General features: G+C 41.4%; 1 protein-coding gene across 4 annotated transcripts in view; it reads left to right on the top strand.

Moving 5' to 3' along the window:
- RBMS3 (RNA binding motif single stranded interacting protein 3) overlaps nt 1–15,478 on the top strand; it is a 675,371-nt gene that overhangs the window by 247,289 nt on the left and 412,604 nt on the right. For all 4 annotated transcript variants that reach the window (XM_056857449.1, XM_056857448.1, XM_056857446.1 and 1 more), the window contains exon 3: nt 4,518–4,576. In XM_056857449.1, the coding sequence (XP_056713427.1) occupies nt 4,518–4,576 (59 nt within the window). The remainder of the gene's footprint in view (nt 1–4,517; nt 4,577–15,478) is intronic.

Here is a 15,478-nt window from a genome sequence, read left to right as displayed (position 1 = left end):
AGTTTTCACTTTGTTTTTCTTCTTCACCTGTTTCCCCCCCATTTCTTTTGAGACCACTTTTACCCCAATCGTTTTCTGGAAGCTGATTTTGAGTCAGCTTTTCCCTCATATTTCTGTTGGTTTCTTTGTCCTGGCCACTCCCACCTACCTGCAGCCCACATTTTGATGATTGGATTGCCATGATCAAACCTCTCTTCCCCTACCCTGAAGATGAGAGGTTTTTAAAACAGTACTCAGATATTGATATGTCGCTAGCTAGAGTGTTGTAACAGTGGGCTTAGCAGGGTCTCTGAATTCCCAGTTTTCATTTTTTTAAAGTAAGTCTCTAAACCCTTCTCCCATGGAGATATGCCTTTTTTGTTATATCTCTGCAAGGGAAGGGGCTAGACACTTTTTTAAAAAAGAAAGGGGGGTGCTGTGATGTCACTGATGACAACAGAAAATCCTCATTATTGAACAAATTTCTGGAAGACAATAAACTGATTCCTCAACATTGAAATGCATAAGGAGAGAAAATGTGCAGAAGAACCATGACCAAACCGATTCCAATACTTGTGGATTGACTGCCAAGAAAATCAGGAGTAAGTTGAGTGTGTGGTAAAGCCCGCAGAAATAACTGCAATATTCTTTGGTCTTTCATTATATCTAATAGGGCTAAAGTTATCTGAGTATCTTCAGTGCTCTTTTCCGTGCTTCTCTCTTTCCTTTCCTTTGTGGTCTGTGGCTTGCCAATTCGTCATCATTGGGAATACTTGTTCTTTGTGGTTCTCAGGTCTGGATTACATGAACTGGTTAGTAGTAGCTAGCTAATGGCAGGTGGTTGGTCTTGGTGGCTTTTTGTCAGCCTGTGTTCTTCTGTAACAGGCTGACCAAAGGTGGTAACTACTGGATGATCTGATGGATTGGCTAGAGCCCTTTAGAACTTATGTGGGCTAGAGTGGGTTCTGTGACTTCTGCTTCAGACTTGTTCTTTGATCTGAATAACTTTGTTACCATTCCTTGCCAGAAAATCACCTCAGTTGTATTCACTGCACTCTGTTACTCCCAGTCCATGGAACTTTCCTGCAATTGATTGTGCAGGAATCATATTTTAAAACACAAACACAGAGTTAGATTTATACAGAAATACACTCTAGGTAGGTTTTTTTTTAAAAAATGTGGTTAACATTAGTGACAAATCATTGGCAGCTCACATCTTCAGTTACTGCTGTTCCATCCTATTCACACGCACATTCCCATTTTGTACTGCACTTTTTGTATCTCAGTGTGAACAGAATTAAAATTATACTGCTTATAGTGATGGGGAAGCTCAGTATCCCCAAAGACAAATCATGTTATGGTACACCTATCTTTCCACCTGGCAAAACTCAACTTTATTACCAATTATCAGAACTAGTGCTCTGACTGCTGCAATTAATTAGTAACTTTATTTAGGAAAATTTTGTCTAAATTAATTCTAATTACTTAATTGTAGTGACATTTAGGTGTTTTACTGGTACAATAATGGCCTTACTAGCAGAGTTGTACTATGGACGCATTTCCTTGGATTAATAACTTTCTAGAAAGCTGGTCTTCAGTCCATCCAAGTTCAGGATCAGGGTAAAATAGGTCAACACACATCATCAGTGTTTACAGCTTCATAAGAAGCTTCCTTCAAAAATCATCATCAAAAATCCACAGGAAAAAAGGAAGGTTTTGAATATTGACAGAAACACTTTCAAAGAGAATAATGAGATAAGGAACAGAGTCATTGTTTGGTTGACATTTTGATGGAATCTCTGTGGTGAGATTGTTGTATAGAATAGTTCTTTGACAGATTTGACCACTTGCACTGAAACAATCAGACCACCTGAATCACGAGTAAGGTGTTTATAAGCATTTACTCATGTGAGCTGACACTTGCCTGGATATTACGCAAATCGTGAACTCCTTTCTTTTGAATACCAAACAAAAAGAAAGTAGGTAACCATTGTTGGTCCAAAGCAAAATAAAAAAATAAAAGCCATGTAACATCATTTTGTTTAGACCGGTCAGAATAATATAATACAGTGAACAAGACTTTCGAGTTCTTTAGGACTCTTCATCAGGCTAGATGTTAAGGGGGTGATATCTCAGGTTATGATCTTGAGGCCCCCTTGTCAACATCCTACCATCTTGGCCCCAATGTCATATCTTACCCACTTGGATAACCCTGACTTCAGGAGGGCCTTTACTCTGATGCGCTGTAATGCTCTTCCTTCAGCTATATTGGAAGGGAGATATAAAAAGTTACCTTACAGTGAACGTCTCTGCCCTTGCTCTGATGGGAGTATAGAGACCCTCGATCATGTCATGTTTTACTGTAAAATCTATAGCAAGATACATCAAACCATCTCTTTAATAGATGGCTTCCCAGGGAGATCCAGAGCAATCCGCCTTTCTAACATGCTCTCAGATAAGAACATGGAGGAAAGGGGTATTCATGGCTGTTAGTTAAAATGGATACTAGTCATGCTGCATACCTATTCTCTCTAGTATCAGAGGAGCATGCCTATTATATTAGGAGCTGTGGAACACAGGCAGGATGGTGCTGCTGCAGTCATCCTGTTTGTGGCTTCCTAGAGGCACCTGGTTGGCCACTGTGTGAACAGACTGCTGGACTGGATGGGCCTTGGTCTGATCCAGCAGGGCCTTTCTTATGTTCTTAATGGCTCCCCCATGAGTGAGTGACTATTTTTATCAAATATTTATTGGTGTATATAGTCGTTATCCTGTTACTATGCATATATTTTTTATCTGCTGGTCTTGGAACGTATTAAAGTTATTGATTGATATATAAAATGCTTTGCTGGCTTCAGTGGTGTATACAGTCTTGGTGTATTGTATGTACATAAACATGTTGAGTGCTTTTATAAGAGGCAGGGACCAGCTCTTAGGGAACATGGTAGATCTTTCTAAGACTCCATTATGACACTTTTGTACATACAGCAGATGTTTCTCAGTCTGGAGTGCAGTGTCATCAAATACATATATTTCAATTAAATATATATTTTAATCAAATCTAGGAGTAGCTGTTCAGAATTTAAATGAGTGCTTAAATGTGATTATTGGCTGAATAGGGGCTAACAGATTGAATCTTTATCTAGACAAATGTCTTCAGAGTTGTGGTGGTTGGGAGATTTTGTTTGTATAAGATAGGATTACATTTAGCATTTTAAGGTATGGTTATAATATAGGATTCCCCTGGGCACCATTTTGAGCTGGATTCTTAGATAATAGGAATAGCCGGGGACATTTTTCTGGCTGTTGGGACATCTGCTTCTGATTTCCTCCAACAGGTCTCAGTCAGCCATGCTTTGGTAACCTCATGTACGTGACTATGATAATGTGCTCTACATGATGCTGCGTTTGGACATGGTTCACAAGTGGTGGGTAATGAAGAAAGCTAAGTGTTGTCTCTTGTCAATGATAGCTAAAGAGAGCATATTGTCACTATATTCTGGCCAGCTGCAATTCTGCCTATATACTTCTGGGGTCGATTACAAGTCTTGTGATTATGTTATTTGTAGATGGACTTGCATACCTTCTGGCACACCTCCTTTTATATTTTTCTCCCCATTCCCTTAGATCTGCACGGGGGACCTTGCTCGGTGTCCTACTTTTTACAGATGTGAGATATGCAAAGGCACGGAGTCATGTCTTCTCTGCATTGGCACTCATATTCTGGAAGGCGCTTCTAACAGAAGCATGTCAGCCAACTTCTCTTGGAGTTTTTGCAGCTGACTAAAACTGGCTCTTCAGAAAAACATTTAATGGTATCTGAAGGTTTTTTGATTTGATTTTATGCTAGGGTTTAAACAAAATTAAAGGTGATTTTTAGGTGTTTTCTGATTTTAAAAAATATGTTTAATTTTGTTTTTTTATGCTCTGTCATGTTGACAACAGAGAAGCAATAGATAAATGTTAAATAACATCTGCATGACCCTCCAATTTCTAGTGCTGGAAATATGGACATTTTTTTCACTCCATCCATTTGTATAACAGTTATCTTACGAACTTCTACAAGTGTTCTCCCTTAGTTTCTTAGAAATATATATTCCTTTGGGATGTCTAATGTAACATGCCCCTATTGGACTGCAAATTTTAGAGAGTGGTCCTCTCTTTATCGTGGGAAATCATCCATTCTTTTGACCTTATTTGAAAAATGGACGTTTAATCTGATTTAATCAATGTACCCAACAAAACTTCTTTGTCTTGACATCCAAAAAAAGTTGCTGCTTTAAGTGGTCTCTTTGTTGGTTATGAAAGAGCAAACCTAGATTATTAACTGTCTCTGTAAGGGTAGCCTTTGAAGGTTGAAGTAGAAATGCAACAGCAGCATATAGGACCTTCTTCTCTGTTCTGTACAGTTACATCCAGTACTGTTAGTGCTGCATTTTTCAACAGTGCTTAAGCGTCATTCTGTGCTTTAAGTATGCTTAACATAAATACTTTAAAATGCAGTAAACTAAGCATCCTTTTTTTCTTTTTCTTTTCAGGTATGGAAAAATTGTATCTACAAAAGCAATCCTAGACAAAAACACAAATCAGTGCAAAGGTAGGTGCCAGAAATCCTCCCTTGCAAATTTTACATTGGATTGATTGTTCTTTAAAAAAAACAAAAACTGAAAATGTTCAATCTCTGGCTGCGCAATCAACATAATGTACAGTATATTGAAAACATGTTTAATAATGCCACTGCTCGGAGTTGTACTTCCAGTAACATTGCTCATTAATTTTTTTCATTAACAAACAAAATGAAAATCACAAATCAGAACAACTATCAAATTGCTTCGACAGAAAAAGTAAATTACCTTCTAACCACATAGTGTCATCTGATTTGAATGATATTATCAGTGATGCAAATTGATTTCCTATATAAAAATGAGAAACTCTTGGGAAAGCAAAAGCCCAAGCAAAGCCTCATTCACTTTTTTCTTGCTTTGACATCTCTTGCTCCATTCTTACCAGAAGAAAACATTAACTATGGCCTAACAGGCTGCTCATAAAATCGTGACATGGTTATATAAAAATGAATCATTGTAACACTTGCAGTTTAATTTCATTTTGTGGCTAACATTTTCAAATGCATTTTTTGTCTTTATAATGAAATATTTAATTCATCAGTTGTGCACTTTCAGATTCCTATGTTATTTTCCTTGAAAAAAACACAACCATGTGACTTCTACAAAATAATGATGGTTTTTGTATGTGATTTACTAAGTGTAAGTGTGATGTTTCACCAGATTTCTTTACTTACTGTGCAATTTGCTTCATTCAAACCACAAAACGTTTATTTTATGTGGTGATGTCCACCCTAATTTCCTTTCTCAGTTCCTGAACAAGGGTTTTGTGAACAGAGACCACTGCTTTTCTTCCAAAAATCAGGTGCACAGGGGCTTAATTCAGATTGGGACCATGGTTGGAGGGAAGGGGGGCTGTTTGGCCAGCCTGAAATGGCCCCATGAAGTTGCTGTTTGCCCCACTGGGAAAACATAGAGGTTCTGATACTGCACATGTTGCTGAGTTAACTAGTGATGGCACCAGATTGTGGGAGGAGAGGTGGGACTTGGAATTTAAACCATGTATATCACTCTCCCAACCAGCCCATTTAAAATCAGATCTGAAATGTTCTGTTATTGGAATATAAACAATGTATATCACTCTCCCCTCCAGCCCATTTAAAATCAGGTCCAGACTGTTCTGTTATTGGAGTCTGGAGTTCTCTGTCATCCCTTTCTACAACTCTGTCCCACTTTTGACAAAACTTACTAAGGAAAAAGGTTGGTGGAGGTGGCTAAGGAGGCTTACACCCAGCCAAGGCTTGAGGCTTTGGCTGCCAAGTGCATGTGCCATGGTATCTACTGAAATGCTAAACACGGGGAATGTAGTTGCCAACCTCCAGGTGGTAGCTGGATATCTCCTGGAATTACCACTGGTCTCCAGAAAACAGAGATCAGTTCCCCTGGAGAAAATGGCTCTTTGATGTGGCATTATACCCTGCTAGGTATAATGGGGAAGGGCCATAGCTCAGTGGTAGAGCATCTGCTTGGCATGCAGAAGGTCCCAGATTCAGTCCCTGGCATCTCCAGTTAAAGGGACTAGGCAAGTAGGTGATGTGAAAGACCTCTGCCTGATACCCTGGAGAGCCGCTACTGGTCTGAGTGGACAATACTGAATTTGATGGACCAAATGTCTGATTCAATATAAGGCCACTTCATGTGTTTATGTGTAAGGTCCCTCTCCTACCCAAATCTCACCCTCCCCAGGCTCCACCCCCAAAATGTCCAGGAATTTCCCATCCCAGAGTTGGCAACCCTAATGGGGAATATGGTTTGTATGCTGCCTAGCATCTCAGGTGTTCACTGTTCTGAAAAACATGGAGGCCAAGATCTTTTGCAGTAGTCTCATGAGCTCTTGGCCTTTTTGAACTTTTTAAAAAAATTAATCCCTTTTGGGGGTGAGGGAGTCTAGAGGAGAATGTCAGCTATCATAGAGAGGAGGGGAAACAGTTGTAGTTCAGAGTTCATTAAAGGTCAGACTTTATAAGAAGGCACACTGGTTTCCTGGGAGCTTGCATACCAGGGCTTGCATGCAGTGCTTTCAAAAAGGCGCTTCTACAGGGGTTGAGCTTGGAATTTGTGCCAAGAGGCAAAGAGGGATAAATGTGTGTTTGCTTGAGGTTGTGTGATTCCTGAGCTGTCTGGGCTGTGTCTGTGTGAAAGTCTCCTTCTAGCTTTTTGTGTGTGCTCTAACTCATAGTCCTACTCTCTGGGGCTTCTGCGGAGTGAGGAAAATCAGCTGACAGCTGTTTTCTGACAACAGGTTAGTGGTGGAACCACAGCTCACAGCTCTAATTCAGATTTCATTAGAGGTCAGACTCTGTAAGAAGGCACACAGTTTCCCCAAGAAGCTAAATGAATCAATTACATCTGTGTTCACTGTGAAAAGTGGGGGGCATGCTCCTAGGTCAGAGCAGCTGTTTTCAGGAACAGAATCTGAAGAACTGAGTCAAATAGAGATAAAATTCTAGACCTTTGGGGGGGAATTAAAAACCAGTAAGCCTCCGGGTCCTGATGGCATACACCTAAGAGTTCTCAGTGGACTCAATGCTGAAATTGTTTATCTACTTGTCACTAAAATCAGCCATCGCACTGGGACTGGAGAGTAGCAAATATTACACCAGTTTTTAAAAAGGGGTCCAGAGGAGAACCAGGGACAGTTACCCTAAGCCTCTCTGAGCCTGGCTTTGGCCGGGAAGAGCGGGGTAACAAATGGAAATAGTAAGTAAGTAAGTAAGTAAGTAAGTAAGTAAGTAAGATCTGTTCCAGGCTAATTAGTAGAAACTGTAATTAAAGATAGAACTCTTAGACACATAGAAGAACACAGCTGCCAATGCACCCCACTCCCCGGTCCCACAAAGAAGGCTTTGGGTGAAGGTGAAGAGCAAAACGCACAGTACTGGAGAGTGAATCTTTACTGCCCAGGGTAACGAGCCACCACCAGCCCCTCTAAGCTAACCCCTCTGTTGAGAGACTGAGGGACCAAGTCTCCAGCTCTACCAGGTGTTAATCAAGAAGTCAGCCCTGCAAGGTAGATCACTTGCAAGTTAAGTTCCACAAACAATTACTTTGTAGCTGTAGCCAAAATAGGCTAAGGTACTGGGTTTAAATTGAATCCCCAAAACCCAGATAACACCACAGGAGTATAATTAGTAAGGTTAATTAAAAGAAAAGTATACAAATATAGATGCAGTGCAAAGCAGGGAAGAAAATAATAAACTAAATAACTACCCTAGAATACCTATTCAGGCTTTAGTACTCTGATCCCGATGCTACCTGGTCAGACTGAACGTTCAGAATCCAGATAGAACTCAAATCCAAGAAGCTCACAAGGCCCAACATACAGTCAAAAGGATGACAAGAAGGAAAGCAGACCCAAAGGGCTCAAACTTGAATTAATGGTCTTGCTTTATGCTAGACTGCCTGCTGCCAACTTGATCCTGTTCAGCCAACCAGATGTGTTACTAAGACATGTGACCATAGACCTCTGCAGCTGGCACATACTCGCAATCAAGTAACTTACCCACATCCAGGGTTCCTTGCACTAATTAGATGGAATATGAGTATAAAACTCCCTCTGTGTCTCTGGCTTTTTTTTAAAAAAATTTTTTAATTATTTTTCATAATATGTAATAGATAAACAGTCTTCCAACAATTACTAAAAGTCATCTACAGAAAAAGAAGAAAAACATATATGTGATAAAATAAAATATAAAAACTTCCCCTTCACCTCCCTCCATCTTGTTATGAATTTATACACTCTTTTGTATAACAATTCTAATCCTAATAGTATGTTGTAATTTTAAGTATAATTTCCTTATTTAATCAATCAAAATATATGCGAATACTAGCTCAAATCATTTGATTATTATTTCAGTATTACAGATCAATCATAATATATAAAGCACAATTTTTGATTATAAAACATTATTTGTAACAGTGTAAAGAAAAAAAGGATTAGATCAAAGAGTATCCTTCAACGGTTCTTGTAGGTTATTCGGGCTGTGTGACCGTGGTCTTGGTATTTTCTTTCCTGACGTTTCGCCAGCAGCTGTGGCAGGCATGTTCAGAGGAGTAACACTGAAGGACAGTGGCTCTCCTTCAGTGTTACTCCACTGTCCTTCAGTGTTACTCCTCTGAAGATGCCTGCCACAGCTGCTGGCGAAACGTCAGGAAAGAAAATACCAAGACCACGGTCACACAGCCCGGATAACCTACAAGAACCGATGAACTCTGACCGTGAAAGCCTTCGACAGTATCCTTCAAGTTTCCCCATTTGAAGTTCATTTTCACAGTAAACCCTCCATGCCTCCCATTCACCCAAAAATTGTATATTATCTTTTTGGTTTATCAATGCCGTACGTTTTGCTGTGTCTCTGGCCTTGAGGCTCCCAGGCCCATGATCTCACTTGTATCTGTGCCTGGCTCCATCTCATCCCTTATCTCTCTTGAAACTGTAAGTCATCAGGACATTAATTTCCTAGAGAAGAGCCTTCAGTAACGTGACTAGGCCCAAAATCTGAACCAAAATTTGAAATGCCAAGAAATGGCTGGACAAGGCCAATTCTTGACAAAAGGTTGTTGAAGGGGGACGTGATAGAGTGATTAAATGTGGAATTCTCTGCCAGAGCATGTAGTGATGGTTACAGACCATAGACATCTTTAAAACAGATTAGACAGATTCATGGAGAGTAGGTCTATTAGTGGCTGCTAGCCATGGTGATCGAAGGAAACCTTCACATTCAGAGGCAGTGAACCTCTGAAGTGCCAAGAGGCTACTTCAGGGGAAGGCTTTGGCCTCTATACCCTGTTGTTGTCCCTCCAGAGTAACTGCTTGGCCACTATGATGCTGGACTAGAGGGACCATTGGTCGAATCTTGTGTAGGTTGCAGATGTGATAGATGAAGGAGTGGAAGGACAGGAGGAATAAGTGACAATCAGCAACAGCAGAGGATGATGATAGCAGGGGCCAGTAAGGCAGGGAGAAGGACAGAAGGTGGTACAAGCAGAGGCTCAAAGCAGGGGAAGTGGTTGGAAAACCAGGAGCTGACAAGGGGAAGGGGAAGCAGAGACAGTATAGGGAAAGGGGCAATGGGGAGGGGAGGGGATTTCTCTCCATTTACAAGTCCTCAAAAGTTATGTCAAAAGTGGAGAGCAGTTGAAATATGCCAAAGAGTAATACAGTGGTGGTGTGCTGATCTCTCCCCAGATCCAACATCTAGCCCTTGTGAGCCAGTTCCCAGGTGCCTTTTTAGAATTCATCATGGGGTAAAAGGACCATGTTGGACAGACTGAGAATAAGAGTGCTGGGCATGAGGAATGTGTAGCTCAATCCAAACATTTGAAATAAACAAATACTTAACAGTGAAATCCTAAGCATGTTTACTGAGTGTATGCATTAGGCAGGAACCTGCATAGGCCGGATGATGGAAGGCTGTAGCTTAAAACTCATCAGAGGCCACCCACAAGAGGGCAGAAAAATAAAGCATTCCAATTAATCCTTCCTTTCCAAGTCTGAAGCCTGAAAGCAGGGCAAAGGGTTGGCAAAAGCACTGTGGGTCCCCTGAAGACAGCAGAGATTCCCTCAGGACAATGAAAGTAGCTTACTTGCTCATCTCCCAAGCAAATCCCCCAATCTTCTACTGCCTGGAGGCAGCCTCATTGTTAGGTGACCAAACCGTGGTGATAATGTCTTAAGTTACGAATAAAAAGTTTTTGTTTAACTAATCTTTTAGTTTTTGATAGCCTCATCATTCTGATCAGAGTAACATTCACATCCGTTTTACTGTCTTATCTCTCCTTTTGATCTCATTATAATATCTACGCTCTCTTTTCCCCTCTGGAAATCCTTCCAAATTACTTCAGTTATCATGCTGCAATTCTCTACTGAGGATACGAGAGTACTGTTATCATGGCTATGCATATAAAGGCTTCTGAATATATTTTCATCAATTATTTCTTCAGCGTAGCAGTATATGATAATGTGTTCAATGGAGAGCAAGTGGGGTGAGCATGTTTCTGAATACCCAGTTGTGTGGTTATCTGAGGGTTATTTTTTTCACATTGTGCTGACCTAGAAGATTCAAGGGAAATCTCCCTCTATTTCCTTCCATCATTTAAGATAGATGACAACAGTCTCGATATGCTTGATTTCAATATTTAGAGTAATATCTGTTTTTACAATGTCAACAAATCCAACATTATGGCAGTTCTGCCTCCCATCCCCTGCTTACCTGAATGATGGTTATGGTTTTCACCTCCATTTCTTCTGTCTGGGAAGCTAAATGTAGGGACTTTGTTTCCTAGCCAGAAGTGGACACAGCCTTAAATGCAACCAAGAAGGTGAGTGATCAGGGTGGGAGAAGCCATGCTAGCATTTGATGGTATGCCAGAGGCAGACGTTGATGTAGTGTCAGAACTCAGTCAGCAATGAGCTCTCTCTAAATATCTTGGCTTGGATCTTAATGCCTTCATGTGCACATTCCTTTGTTGTGGAGCCAGTCCTCTGCTGTGCAGTGTGCTTCCTCTGGCACAAGGCACTTCTACAGGTGCAAAACCAATATCTTTCAAAGAGTCAAAATGTGCCAAAGGAACATGGTTTTCAGGATGAACATGCATCTCAGGAGGACCGCCTCCAAAACTGACAAAGAGAGGTGAATGCAGAATAGCAAGCCTGGCTTAGAAGCGAGTACAGCAGAAGAAATATTAAGGAGACTTGACTACGGCATAGGTTTGAAATGCCACATAGGCCTTGAGTTATAGGTGCATTTGGCGAATGAAGTCTGCATCAGCTTGAGTGACCTTGGCATTCAGATCAGACCTATCAGATTCACCAATTAATTTCATCATTTAATTTCCTGTAAATTAGTTCCACAACTTTCAGGGGAAGTTATAGAGAATTGGCAGGTGGAGTTTGTGACACACATCTAAACTGGTTTTAGTCCTGCTGAATTTACATGGTTTCAGATAAAGAGAAATCTGTGAATTGCAGCTCCTGTATAGAGTGCTAAAGGGATTTCTAAACACAGATTTTCACAAAGTTAAGATATTGGGGTAGTGGTGGTTAGTTGATTTAAATCAGTGTTGGTTTGCTTTTGTAGCACAGGTGCAAACTTATTCCTTGGGACCTAGGATGACAAAAAAAAATTCAGTGCTATAATTACTCAAATCTATCTTGATTTCTTTCTTTATTTATTTATAAATGAGAATTGAGCCATCAGACCTAAGGAAACATTTCCTCATGCTGTGAGAGTGTTCCCTACGGACTACGTTTGATTAAACCTCTCATTTGAGATGGTTCTTCCTTGGGTGGCATGCATGCTAATTGACACATAGCAGCAAGGATTCTTCAATAGAACTATATAAAACAAAATGAGCTGTCATGATAGAATAGACCCACATTTTTTAACAAAGAAAGTAACCAACTGCATGAAGAGAACAATGGAAAACAGATACAGGATTCATTCAGATGTTCAGACAGGAAAGCTTAACATAGTGCAATGCCCGAGTAAGAGAAGATATTTTTTTAAAGGTTTGTCGCCTGGGTATAAGTTTTGCCTTTTCCTTCATGTTAATTATAATGCCTGGAAGAAGAAAAAGTGAAAGGATCCATTGACATAAAAGTGCTCATCTAAATGCACAGAATCTGCTAGTTGTAGGGATAATACACACACACACACACACACACACGTGTGTGTGTGTGTGTTTGTCTTTGATATCCCTAAGTGTTTAAGGCAGAGGGAGTGAGTAATGACGTTTTCACCATTCAGTTTCCATACTTCATAGCAATGGAATATGGGACTGTTCATCTGCCAAATATTCAAGCCCATTTCTTAGAGCATGAATTACTGTCATCAGCATCTGGCTTTTTAACTGAGTGCCGATTTATTTCCTGGTTTAATCAGAAAGTCCTACTGCCCTGCACATCTCATTAGGAATGAAAATGGTGCAACACAGGGAATGCTGAGAAGTCTGAAATGCCTCCATTGAGAATAGTTGCTTTTAAAAAATAATAAAGTGAATTAACAATAGTGATGACTTTAAGGAGATCAGCCCTGTAATCCTATGGACTGTTGTTGTTTTTTAACATTAAAAGATTGTACTTGCTTTGATTTCATGCTTTAAGGGTAATTTATAGGAAACATAAAATTACCTTGAACTTTCTGGAATGGTAGAATAAAAATGTTTTAAATAAATCCAAAAATGCTGCTGAAATTTTATGGAGAAAATTGGTAGTCATCTTGTAGGTTGTCCAGCATGAAAGTGAATTTTCTATAGAGATTGTCATGGTAGCAGCTGCTTTTATTCTCAGAGTTCATTCTTGCAAGAAGTCACATGTAACCTGTGGGGATATACCGTATTTTTCGCTCCATAAGACGCACTTTTTTCCTCCTCAAAAGTGAGGGGAAATGTCTGTGCATCTTACGAAGCTAATGTGCGCACAGAGCCCGTTCCAGCGCGCCCAGCCAGCTCTGTGCGCCCCACCCGCCTCCCAGCTGGCCGTCGAGGTGGGGAAAGCCGGCTCGCGACGTTCCAGCGCGCCCAGCCGGCTCTGTGCGCCCCGCCCGCCTCCCAGCTGGGAGGCGGGCGGGGTGCACAGAGCCGGCTTGCGTCGTTTCAGCGCGAGCCAGCTTTCCCTGCCCTGACGGCCAGCTGGGAGGCGGGTGGGGCGCACAGAGCCGGCTGGGCGCGCTGGAACGACGCGAGCCGGCTCTGTGCTCCCTGCCCGCCTCCCAGCTGGGAGGCGGGCGGGGTGCACAGAGCCGACTCGCGTCGTTCCAGCACGACACTCACGCGCCCAACCGGCTCTGTGCGGCCCCGCCCGCCTCCCAGCTGGCTGTCGGGGCGGGGTGTCAAGAAGTTGAGGCCTCTCAATTTCTTGGATTGCATGATTTTTTGGTTCAGGCCTGGGAGGCCTATGAATTTTGTGTTATTGGGATTTTAGACCAGAAAAATAAGTTTCCTTTGGAAAACTGCTTCTGTGGAGGGAGTAAGCCCCAGCTGGTGCTAGTTAACCTTTCCCCTTTCTGGAATGCAAGGCTGTGCATTGCCCTAGTAACCAATCGGTCAGCCATCATGACAATGTCCAGGTGCAGGTAGTTCTGCAGGCTTCCTCACCTGAACACATCTGAGTGAGTCAGCAATTCTGACCAAGCGATTAATTAACAGCTAAGTGCTTGCGTTTTCTCAATTGGCCTCTATGAGCTCATGCCACTGAGAAAACGAATATAAGGACAAACCAACCCTTGAGAAAACTATGCATGCTTTGGGGTACAGCAGGAGAGCTGTGCTGGCTGCATCACAACCCATTTGATTTTGGCCCTACGGGGAAACTCTGGTCAAGCTGACCTGCTTGGAGAAACCTTTGGACAACCTTTTGAAACTCTTGAATGCTGGAAGCATCTTTGGAAGTTGGTAACTAAAAACCTGATGCAAGAAACCTTTGCCAATCCTTTTGAACCAAAAAGGCTTTTGAATGTATTAGCTAGTTATGCTAAATAGTTTATTGTTTTCTTGCTTAACACTTCATGATTTTTCTTTCCTGTAAACCAGCTTGAATCTTATAAATAAATTGTTAGCCTTTAAATGGCTTGTGTCTGTGATTTTGGGATTCCAAGCCTAAATTCTAAGTGCCTTGTGTGAGTGTAAAACCACCTACCAAAAACCTAAGACATTTTGGGAGTGTAATCTTTCCCTGGCAGGCCTCTACCTTGCAGGGTAAGCGTTGCACTCAAGTTTGGAGTGAGTTGGGAGAGGATTGCCCTTATCTTCCCCCTGGAGCTCAATCTTTTGAAAGGGCTGGTGGCAGCTACTCCTTGGGCTTGGGGCGAAAGCCTGGAGTTCAAGGTTTTGTCTTTTGAAAAACCTTTGACCAAACCAAAGCAGCCTCCAACTGGTGGAGACAGGTTGGGGAGCTCACGCCGTCCTGATGCGCATGCGCCCAGCCGACATTCGCTCCATAAGACAGGTTTTTAGAGGAGTAAAACAAGATTTTTTCTTGTTTTCCTCCTCTAAAAACTAGGTGCGTCTTATGGAGCGGTGCGTCCTATGGAGCGAAAAATACGGTATGCCTTTTCCCACTGAATAGCAAATGACAGTCAGGAGTGGCACAGTGGCTGAATGGTATGTTTTAAATGCAGAAGATCCCAGGTTCAATCCCTGGCATCTCCAGTTAAAGGATTGGGTAGATGACATAAAAGATCTCTTCCTGAGATCCTTCAGAACATCTGCCAGTCAGAATAGACAATGCTGACCACAACAGGCCGGTGGTCGTGTGATCATGTTATATCCATATTGAAACTCCCTTTGTCATACTTCATGATAGGTTGCCCTTTTAAAATTACCAGTCTATAGTCCCTTTAGATGGGCAGAATGAGTTGCATGGTTCTTCAAATTCTGGCCTATCTTTTCTGTCTCTCTGTCTGTGTAACAGTTAATAGCTATTTTATTTATTTAAAATATTTATATTCTGCCTTTACTGCTACAAAACAGGTTAAAAAGAAAGAGGCAGGCAGGTTACAAAAACACCAATATTACAACAGCTTGGATCCAACAAACTGTGGGCATTGCAAAACCTGAGCGAAGAGGACTTTTCCCTTCCACTGCACCCTATTAAGACCCTTGAAATTCTGTTGCTGGGAAGCAGAGGCCCTTGAAAAGAGGATGGGGACAAAGTGGGGGTCTGAAGTAAAAAGGAAATAGCTGTGAAAATTTCAGTTCATCAATGGAAAATGATGGTAGGATGCAAGTGAATGTAGATTCAAACAAAACAATTACTAAAAAGAAACAAGAGAGCCTATCAGTTAAAGTTTTTCAGAACAGCAAATGCTACCAATGTGATTTGCTCTTCTGCTCTGTGTGTGCAAGCAGATGAACTTTGCACTGATTCCACAAGCCTA

This window comes from Euleptes europaea, chromosome 11 (genome assembly GCF_029931775.1).
Source record: "Euleptes europaea isolate rEulEur1 chromosome 11, rEulEur1.hap1, whole genome shotgun sequence".
Taxonomy (NCBI): domain Eukaryota; kingdom Metazoa; phylum Chordata; class Lepidosauria; order Squamata; family Sphaerodactylidae; genus Euleptes; species Euleptes europaea.
The sequence above is the reverse complement of the archived record's forward strand: the minus strand, read 5'-3'. Positions and strand labels throughout refer to the sequence as shown.